Source organism: Astatotilapia calliptera, chromosome 9 (assembly GCF_900246225.1).
Source record: "Astatotilapia calliptera chromosome 9, fAstCal1.2, whole genome shotgun sequence".
Lineage (NCBI taxonomy): Eukaryota > Metazoa > Chordata > Actinopteri > Cichliformes > Cichlidae > Astatotilapia > Astatotilapia calliptera.
The window spans coordinates 22,757,122-22,768,328 of NC_039310.1; the positions used below are offsets into that span (position 1 = coordinate 22,757,122).

Sequence of the window (11,207 nt, forward strand, 5' to 3'; positions counted from 1 at the left end):
AGTAATTGTTATGCTTGGAATTTGTTACGTTTACCTCCTAAATCTTTCAACAGTGTGTGATAATGTTAGCAAATCTTTCCAAAGCAGTATAACTTGTTTTGCTCCTTTGTTGTTTGTTAAAGAGCGTACAGACCTGTAAAGCTTGGGCGAACTTAAAGGTGAATATAAGAAATGACTGGAAAAATAGCCACAGTCGCATTAAAAATGACATCTGTGAAATTATTGCAACATTTGGACAGTAAAATAATTTTAAATACAACATTGCATCATAATGGTAAAACCTCAGTGATATGTGGCAGCCTCATACTTCCTGTTAAGAATATAATGATGTTCACATAATATTGATCTTTGGAATATGAAGTGCAGTCATTTCTCTGAATAAGGGACTTTAGATATGTCCAATGTTCCATTATCACATTTATAGTGACTTCTTCATGATTGATAAACCTCACTTTACAGGAAGACACAAATACCTAACTGTAAATTCAGGATAAAATATTATGTTAATTTTTGTTTTTAGCTTTTTTAGTTTCTTTAAAATCCCCTTTGAGTGTGCATAGTTTGCAGATGTTGCCTGTGGTGATGTCACGGCAATGCTAAGTGGATCCATCGACTCACCATTCAATCCTGAAAGGTAGGACTGCTTCTGCTTCTCTCGCAGTTTTATGACTTTTACTGAGAAAAGTAAAAGAATCTCTTTTCATTTAGTGGTAATTAGAGCCACCAAATAATTTAACAGTGATATATGTGCTGAGTTTAAGCTAAGTTAAGCTGTCATTGCACATTAAAAGAAAGGCTATTAATAAACAGTTATCATTGTATTTGTTGCAGAAAGTTCAGTGGTTGTTGTAAAAAATATGTTCTTGCTCTACAAACCAAATCAGGCCTAAATGTTTGTTGTCTCCTCCTGAGGACCCAGCCTTCGTGGTCTACGTAGGCCGGGTCCTCTGAAGGCCGGGTCCTCTGAAGGCCGGGTAGGCCAGAAGTGAGCGGCTGTGAAATTAGACGGTCTAGCCTTCAGTTTTGCGTCACCAGCTGTCTCAGTGGAGTTTAATAACCTCACCCGTCTGCTCCTTGCTATCTAAAATATAACTGACGAAGCCTACCAAACATCAAACTAACAGTCACAAGGATGTGCGTGTGATAAACACTACAGCCAAACAAATTCAAGTAAATAATTAGAAAATAATAAATTTTTTAAAGTCTAAGGCCTGACCTGAAACATGAACATAGACACACGGGCATACACAAGACACAAGCATGATTCCCACCCTCATCTACACATATACAATTACTCACCCAGTCGCCCAGCATCTAGACACACCAAAATGAACGCTGGACGCACACTCACACTCCCATACACCCTCTATTCACTCAGATCAACACGTTCTCACTCCCAAAGCGTAACATTTTACGCTAGGTGACAAATCGTCACCATCAATACCCCAACATTGGCAATCTTCCCCAGACCAAGGATATGGTCCCCACAGCAGCAGACTAGCCCACCAGCCCAGACCCCGACTGGATGGCCAGCTCCTCCTCCCGGAATCCAGTCCCAGACAATGAAGAGAGAACAGGAGTGTGAAAAGACCCCGTGCCTCACTTCGCCTGCTCGTATGTGGCTGAATGAAGAGACCTAACTCTGGATGCCATTCAGTATGCCCACCCCCAATGAAAGCATCTAAGTTGTGGAATAACATTGAGACACAGGTGGCCAGAAGCAGAAAGAAAAGGAATGCCTCACCTGCACCTCAGTGATGTTCCTGATCCACTGGGATTTTCCCACACAAACACTTCTAGAGATTACACAGAATGTTCTGAAAAACAGAAAATATCCAGAGAACGACAGTTGAAAAACTGAAATCATAGCTTTGCGGCCAACAAATCTGCAGCATCTGTGTGATGCTGTCTTGTTGATAGAAACTAAAATCGCAGAGGAATCTTTCCAGCATCTTAAAAGTACGCCAAAAGGAGTCCAACCCAGCACAACCGCGGAATACATAAAAGAGAAAAAATGTCCTGAGGGTATGTATGTTGATTCATTTGTCATAACAGGTTGAAAATGTAGTTGAAATAAAATTTCGTATATTTCTGAAAATATTTTCTGTTGTTTCATCAAATGAAAGATAATGTTTTAAACTTTTATCTGATATATATGTATATATACGGAGAGAGAGAGAGAGAGAGAGCGCGCTGTCATCCTGCGTCTCCATAAATAGACGTCCGCGCTCGCACGATAGTGACAGTAAACAACATTTTGTTGAGCAGACTATATGAAATAAAAGTTTATATATGCTTGGGTTGATGTTGTACCATAAGTCCAGCAGACTTTTAAATACATGAGCACTTGCTGCGTTTCAACCCTTTGCGCATTTACCTCCTTTAAGGTTGTACAGGACTTCTGATTGGAGAGAGCCTGAATAGTTTGTGTGCGCGGTCATTCCGCGTCTCCATAAATAGACGTCCGAGCTCGCGCGATAGTGACAGTAAACAACATTTTGTTGGGCACACTTGTTAGACAGAAGTCTACATTTTTACCACTTTTTACGCATTTATAATGGAGCACGAGCAGTCTCGTCGACTAGGGAAACGGCGGAGGAAACGCTGCGTAATATTAATTGTCATCGTTGTCCTTATTGTTATTGTAATCATCGCTGTGGTGTTGGGACTGACTCTCCGTCAGAACAAAAGTGAATTTGAATCTACATTTTTGTCTAGGTGTGAGAAGTTCAATCAGTAAGTGGTGGTATTTCAACATTTTCTTATTTACTTTTTTGGGATTTTCAGACGCACGCACATATGATAAAAGACACATGATCAAATTAATAATGATTAATCACTGAATGTGTACATGTGCACTTGCATGTTTCCATGTTTGAGCAATCTTGGCAAATGCAGGAGTGACTGCGTTTGAACATGCGAAGTGGTAAGGCTGCTCTGCTTAAAAACAGGCGTTAGGTCTGAGGTCTGGTATTGATCGGTTATAGTCCATGATTGAGCTGCTGCTGTTTTGTATCCAGTCAGCTGGTTTGCACGATGTTAATATCTAATAGTAATGTATACCACTGCACATACAATACATACAGTACCTAGACATAATGATAATGTGTCTTGAGTAAATGAGACGTGAACTGCAGTTTATCCGTCAGGTGTTTTTGCCTGTTTCCTTTTTTGATATTTGAATTTTGCTTGTTACACAATATGATATCAGCAGGTGCACATTCAGCGTCCACGGTCTAACCACATGGCAGTTACCCTGCCATAAACTTCTTTCAGTAATATCTTTAATCATCTGGTTTTGTTGACACCAGTTTTTTTCGTTAGTTTTTTTTTTTGTTTTATATCAAATACGTTGCACTATTTAACATACTTAGCCTTTCTTTAAATCAAAATACACCTAAACATCAGCAAACATTATTTGTTTTTCAGATATGACTGTAAAAAGCTGTGGGGTGTCTTTCAGCAGGCCTATGTGGACAAGGATCCATGTAAAGTTCTAGTGGAAGCTTATAATCCCCTGATTGCTGCAGCCCCCTTCAAACCTCAGTGCAACAAAGTAATAATCGATGATTACACCATCTCAATCATCCCATCTGCCATAATCATTCATGAGCTGTCTAACAATGCAGTGTTTGTGGGTTAGACGATGTTCTGGAGCAAAACAAAGGATGTGGTCCATGGTTTCACTGACAAGAGAAAGGATTGTTTTGTCACTTTGGAGGACACTCTGTTGGGATCTGTCCTGGATGGTCTGACCTGGTGTGGAAAAGAAGGCAGCAAGGGTAACACTCTCAAAGCAGTAGATAAAAATCACAGTTTATTATTTGAACAGTGCAACAAACTACACACCAGCGAAAGAGCACCAGCAGAAGTTCATATAAGTCATGCTAGAATCTAAAAATATATGTAATTTGTCCTGCCAGACATGATTTGTTATTTGTGTGGCCTGTTGTTAAATTTACATACCAACAGCAAGTCAAGTCATGTCAAGGTTTTTGAGCCCTGACATTTAAGGAGAATTTCGTAAACTTGCCACATGCAGACTACACTCACACACAGATCAGATAAACCTTTAACTGTGGTGTTCATGCCCTCACTTGTTCTGAGAAGGACAAACGCTATCGCTTGAGAATGATCAAGAAACCTTGTAACGTTAAACAGTATCAGGCTACAGAAAACAGAAACATAGAATTCTACAAGACTTTCTGTCAGCAGAGCATCTTTCTAGCTTCCTCTTTTTAAAAAGACTCATTAAAACCACAGTAGAACAAAGATATTAAGGTTGATTAATAGCACTTTTCCCCCAAATAAACTTTTGCTAATAGTTTAAGCTCAGCTCACCAGAAATGGCACAGAAACTGTTGTAAGATGCTCGGCCACCTCACAATGATGTATATAATAATAAATGAATCAGTTAATAGTAATAATAAAGTCAAGGTTGTTACACCCAAATAAAGATTTTTTTTAACTTTTGGTTTCAGTGCAAATTCGGCAAACACATCCTATGTAGACAAGCATAATTTATCTTTTTTTTTTTTTTTAAATAAGTTTATCTTCGAGATAGAAATTATGTTTCTGTTAAAACATGTCTCCATAAGCTTACTCATCAGGGGTGTGTTCCCTATGAGGTGTGAAAGGTTTCACTTTGTTCCTAGTTTTGGAAATAATCGATTACGCAAAAATTGCTTTGAATAAACCAGCATGTTCAGGTTTGATTCTTTAGTAATTGATTCAAACATACTATAGAAGTGATTTACATTGGAGCTACTCAGAGAAGATTTTGAGTCAACACTCTGTCTAAGCAGCTGAGGGTGGACAGCTAACATAAATGTGCCCTAGCTTTTGCTTTTTCTTTTCTGTCCTGTGTCGTTATGTAATGTTGTGAGATTTCTTTCCTTTGTTGTGTTTTATTTTGAGGAGTTAACCCAAGCAAATATGCATGTTGTTGTCATAGATACCTTCACTAGTGGGTGTCCCGGATGGTCAGAGTGTGAAAACAACCCTGTTCGCTCATTTTGGATTTGTGCCTCTGCTGCTGTAAGTTTTCAACATGAATTTACTACATTTTCTTTCTGTATTTTAAATGGCATAGTCCTGAGGTCGTGCATTGGTTAACATAACACACAAGTGCACTGCAGAGTGCAGCAAATCCCTCCAGAGTATAAGTGATGGTGATGGAGAAAAGAAATGTTCACGCTGTCTCGTTGTCTGTCAATGAGGCTTTGTGTTGGTCTCCATGGAGCGCTCTCCTGAGTGAGCAGCAGCCCACACATTCATAGGAGCCCTGCTGTGGAGTTTGGGTTTTACTCTGTTTTGCAACGTCTCATTCTGTTGTGCAACATCTAACTTTTCCAAACAGTCCAAAAAAAAGCAAACAAACACACAAATATTCTTTGATTTATATTTTTTTCCAGTTCAGTGACTTGTGCAGCAGTCCCAGAAAAACAGAATCAAAATTTGTACTGTGTGTAATTGTAGTAGGAATTTCAGTTTAATGTAAAAAAAAAAACATAATGAAATTGATCCAGAATTGCTCAAGTAGATGCTTTAATAATGGGGATGCATTATGCAAATGCAAGTACCACATAGCTTTAAATAAAGTAGCTTTCGCATTAATTCAAAGGGCACATAAATACCATAAAATAAGGAAAAGATAAAGTTGAGTGAAAAAATTCATTAGCAATGAATTTTTATGAATGAAATGCTGTTTTTTCCTGGATTACACCGCAACTAAACAGTGACCTCTCCCAAGGCTAGCGAGGGCTTGTCATGTTATGCTTGGAATTTGTTACGTTTGGCTCCTAAACATACCGTTTTTTGGGTGTGTGATAATCTTAGCAAATCTTTAAAAAGCAGTATAACTTGTTTTGATCTTTTGCTGTTCATTTTGTTGTTTGTTAACAAAATGTACAGACCAGTAAAGCCTGGGTGAACTTAAAGGTGAACTAGAAGAAATGGAAAAATTGGAAAAACGACCACAGTCGCGTTAAAAAATGACATCTGTGAAATTATTGCAACATTTGGACTGTAAAATAATTTTAAATACAACATTGCATCATAATGGTAAAACCTCAGTGATATGTTGCTGCCTCATACTTCCTGTTATGAATATAATGATGTTCACATAATATCGATCTGTGGAGTAAGAAGTGCAGTCATTTCTCTGAGTAAGGGACTTTAGATATGTCCAATGTTCCATTATCACATCAATAGTGATAAACCTCACTTTACAGGAAGACACAAATACCTAAGTCTAAATTTGGGACAAAATATTGTGTTACTTTTTAGTTTTATTTATAAGATGACAGTGTTTCTTCAAAATCCCCTTTGTGTGTCTGTATAGTTTGCAGATGTTGCCTGTGGTGATGTCACAGCAATGTTAAACGGATCCATCAACACACCATTCAATCCTACAAGGTAGGACTGCTTCTGCTTCTCTCACAGTTTTATGACTTTTACTGAGTAAAGTAATGTTTTTCTTTCAGTGGTAATATACAGCCACCAAAAATTTAACAGTGATATATGTGCTGAGTTTAAGCTAAGTTAAGTTATCATTGCAGATTAAAAGAACTGCTATTAAAAACAGTTATTATTGTCTTTGTTGCACAAGGTCAAAGGTTGTTGTGAAAAATATGTTCTTGCTCTACAAACCAAATCAGGCCTAAATGTTTGTCTCCACTCTGGGCCATTTTGATGCAGGCTGCTTCATTTTCATTTATATTTCTGTTACACTAGGGCTGCTGAATTAATCGAATTTTAATCTAAATTACGATCTGAGCTTTCAACGATCATTAAAAATGACTGTGCCGATTATTAGCACCTCCCTCGTGCTTTACTCTCGCGCTGCTCCGTGTGACAAATCCAGCGCACCTCTCTGCGTTTCGAACACGCGTCACAACAATTAAGAGGACCCGAGGGAAGCTCGGAAAGCTAAGCAAAAGTTATTTGGAGAGGAGAGGATAATGGCTTCTGAAGAAAGAATGCCGTTGGTTGAAGAGAGCTAAAACGACTTCAGTGGTGTGGAAACATTATGGGTTCGCGGAGTCAGACGTGGATCAAGTAGACATAGTGTGTAAACCGTGTCGTAGCTGCACCACAGAGCAACACTACAAATTTATTCAATCATCTGAAGACCGCTCACAAAGTGACATACAATCAAACAATGAAAGAGCGGCAACTTTAGTTGACTTACCTCACTGTCAGTCTGATGCAATTGTGTGGCTACACAGCTTGCCTTGATATTTGGTTATTTGCATAAATATTATGCAGTATTTTGAAGTTCACTAAACATTAATGTTTACATTTTTCATTTATTTTTTATATTGCAAACATTTGCAATGTTATCAGTATTTGCACACTATTTTATATTATTTTTGACAATCTTTAAAGCCATTATTCAATACATTGTTATTGTTAAATAAATATCATCAAATAATCGAGATCTCAATTTCAGTGAAAAAAATTGTGATTATCATTTTTGCCATAATCGAGCAGCCCTAAGTCACAATAGAGTGAAACTAGGACTGCAGCGTCCTTGCAACTCGGAAAGAAATCAGCACACTTGAAGTTGCAGTTGAAGAGTTGACTGCATTGAATTTTCTTAGCAATCAGCAACCAAATTCAAATAGTTCAGTTCAATTCAATTTTATTCATACAGTGCCAAATCACAACAACAGTTGCCTCAAGGCACTATATATTGTAAGGCCTACAATGAATAAGTACCAGCTAACTTATTAATGCAGAGAGATTCAACACACTGCAGTCAGTCTGTCTTTCTGCTGTAGAGGACTCGACTTGACTCGCTGCAAGGGTTTTGTTCTAGATTGTATAAAAAGGCAAAGTTGATGGGCACCTTTGTCACTTTGTAGTTAAATTGCTGTCCTGCAGGAATTATATCAATATTTAGTTTCTTTTTCAAATCTATGAAATTCTGGCTGCACTCTGAATATAAGTAGTTAATATAGATTTGTTATCTAACATAAAATGCTGCGTGTGCTGACAGACAGACACAAACAGATTGCTTGTAATTGCCAAATTGGCCTCATTTAATCACAAACTGATAGGAGACTGATTCTGTCTAATTGCTGTTTTATCGCCTGTTCCTCATCTTAAGAGCAGCCATTTCAAAAGCAGTCTCATGGCTCAAGTTCATTGTAGAGGGTCACAATACCTCCAGTAATGCCACGGTCTACAATCCCTGCAACATAAGGCATTCTGCATTGAGAAATGACTACTGATCCTTTTAGTACTACAGAAATTCTTTAAGAGTGTGTCGTAGGCTCAAGTGCCACATAGATGAAAAAAAATCAGTGTTGTGGTGACAGCAGTATCTAGTTGAATTTTGTACTCTAAGCTGCTGTTCTTTTTTTTCTTTTCAGTATTTTTGCAAGCGTTGAGGTGCCGAGGTTTAATGCCTCTAGGGTCAAGAAGCTGAATGTTGTTATGGTCATACAGAAGAACAACATGTAAGATTTTCTCTTTATACACAAATCTGTCACCACCATGTGCCTCCAATATTTTAAAATTGATCCTACATTCACTGCTTCTGTTCTGTTCCTAACTTCTTCAGATCAAACTGTAATCATTCATCCTTGAAGAATTTGACGCAAGCGCTAGATACAGGGATAACATACAGCTGCAAAGACGTGTCTGAGTAAGTACACGTGTGTTACAGAGGAGCTGACGACCTGTTTGTATCTGTCCTCACAAAACACAACTGACCTCTTGTGATTATCTTGTAATGTATTCAAACAGATCTCGGATTCAGGAATGTGGTGCCAAACCAGAGATAGCGTGTGGAGCCTGCTGGTGAAGATGTCTGATGTCAGTCACAACATACTAGCATTCAGCCACAGAAACATTTCTAGTGTTTCCTTTTAACTTTTTAAATAAAATTTGAGAATTTTTGTACATGTAAAATGTATTTTTCAAAACATGTATGTTTCTAATACATTCCACTATGACAATGTACATTTTAATTTTATGGGATCTGAAGTTAAACTTCTTTGTTTTTTTTAACTAAACAAATTGAGTACCATATGACATTTTCTCGTTGGCAGAATATGCACTATTTGTTCAATAAAATGCTGATTAAATGTTCTTTGTTTCAATTAATGTTTTCGAGTTGTTTTAAACATGTACATTTCTAAAAACATACCTAGATATAAAAAACACACAGTGGAAGACCATCAGTCATGGATTGGTCTCCCCAGAGCCCAAACCTCAACAGCAGTGTGGGAATCATCTTGTCAGAGAACAGAACAAAACGCAGCCAACATCTAAAGATGAGCTTTGAATGTCCTTGAAGAAGCCTTGAAAACTCTTCCTTGAGACTATTTAAAGAAATAACAAGAAAGCTTCCCAAAGAGAGTTCAGGCTGTGTTGAAGAATGAAGGTGGTCATACCAGGTATTGACTTTAAAAGTCATTAAAATTGTACAAACTCTTGTCTTATATAATATATTCATATAAGGGTCGATATATTATAATTAGTGCTAAGGGTGAAAGTGAAAGCAGTTGACCTTTTATTTCAAGTTGTAAAGATCTAAACTAAATCCATGGACAGCTTCATAATAACAGTGTTGATGGAGTGGACGAGCACACTGACAGGTTTGACAAACAATGACTAAATAATGATGCAGTCAATGTCAACATGGACCAGAAGTGTTTGCAGCATTTAATTTGGACACAGCATCTTATTTGTATACTGGACCATAGTAGTGCTATACTGGGTAAAAATACAATAAAACTGCACTGAGGACGAATTCCTTATCTTTAAAGTATTTACCTCACAGGTAGAAACATGGGGTTTTGCCAGTGAGCCTGTAGCTTGGTGATTCTTCTTTAGAATCCTCCTGAAACAAGACGAGACTTCCAACATGAAAGTGAAATTCATTAAGTAAATCCAAACAAATTCAAATAAATAATTAGAAAATAATCAAAAAAAATAGTTTATTGACCTGTACAGACAATGAACAGTTTGTAACTTGTTTTTTTTTTTTTTTGACATTTGGCAATGTATAAATCAGAATTTTTGTCTGAAGGCCAACAATAATTGGCCCCACCAGGAAGGCACCAGGAGTGACCCAGTACACACCTGAGCAGCCAGCCATGGACACTGAATCATCAATCCACTGGTGGGGACACCAGCCACTGGCAGGGTGTGTGGTGGGAGGAAATAGGCCCACCTCAAAGAGCCTGAGATGTTCTAAGAGAGGTGGAGTCTAAGGCCTGACCTGAAACATGAACATAGACACACGGGCATACACAAGACACAAGCATCATCCCCACCCTCATCTACACATATACAAATACTCACCCAGGCACCCAGCATCTAGACACACCAAAATGAATGCTGTACACACACTCACACTCCCATACACCCTCTATTCACTCAGGTCCAGGCACCAATACCCCAACATTGGCAATCTGCCCCAGACCAAGGATATGGTCCCCACAGCAGCAGACTAGCCCAGCGACTGGATGGCCAGCTCCTCCTCCATCTAGTCCCAGACAATGAAGAGAGAACAGGGGTGTGAAAAGACCCCATGCCTCACTTCGCCTGCTCGTATGTGGCTGAATGAAGAGACCTAACTCTGGATGCCATTCAGTATGCCCACCCCCAAAGCCCTATGTGTATGTGTCATTAGAGTGTAGGTATTGAAAGCATCTAAGTTGTGGAATAACACTGAGACACAGGTGGCCAGAAGCAGAAAGAAAAGGAATGCCTCACCTGCACCTCAGTGATGTTCCTGATCCACTGGGATTTTCCCACAGAAACACTTCTAGAGATTACACAGAATGTTCTGAAAAACAGAAAATATCCAGAGAACGACAGTTCTCAGGAATCTATCTTGTCTTGTATCAACTGATGGTGGTGTTGGTGTAATAATATGAGGAATATTTTTTGACAACTTTTTACAACTTAAAATGCCACTGGCTACATAAGTGCTGCTGACAATGTCCACCCCTTTGCAAACACAGCTATAAAGGAATGGGCAGCTCAAATAATCTCAAACTGCCTTCTTGAGCATAACAATGGGTTCACTGTACTCACATGGTCTCCACAGTCACCAGAGCTCAGTCAAATAGAGCACCTGTGGGATGTGGTGGAATGAAAAACTGAAATCATGGCTTTGCGGCCAACAAATCTGCAGCATCTGTGTGATGCTGTCTTGTTGATAGAAACTAAAATCGCAGAGGAATCTT

At 38.5% G+C, this 11,207-nt stretch overlaps 1 protein-coding gene across 1 annotated transcript; it reads left to right on the plus strand.

The window, feature by feature from the left end:
- The first annotated feature begins 2,417 nt into the window (after positions 1–2,417).
- On the plus strand, positions 2,418–9,110 carry LOC113029290 (ADP-ribosyl cyclase/cyclic ADP-ribose hydrolase 1-like). Its single transcript, XM_026180088.1, has 8 exons — positions 2,418–2,736; positions 3,430–3,556; positions 3,644–3,782; positions 4,955–5,037; positions 6,344–6,417; positions 8,379–8,465; positions 8,570–8,653; positions 8,755–9,110. The coding sequence occupies exons 1-8, from the start codon at positions 2,558–2,560 to the stop codon at positions 8,810–8,812; spliced, it is 831 nt and encodes a 276-aa protein (XP_026035873.1). The 5' UTR covers positions 2,418–2,557; the 3' UTR covers positions 8,813–9,110.
- Positions 9,111–11,207: the final 2,097 nt, after the last annotated feature.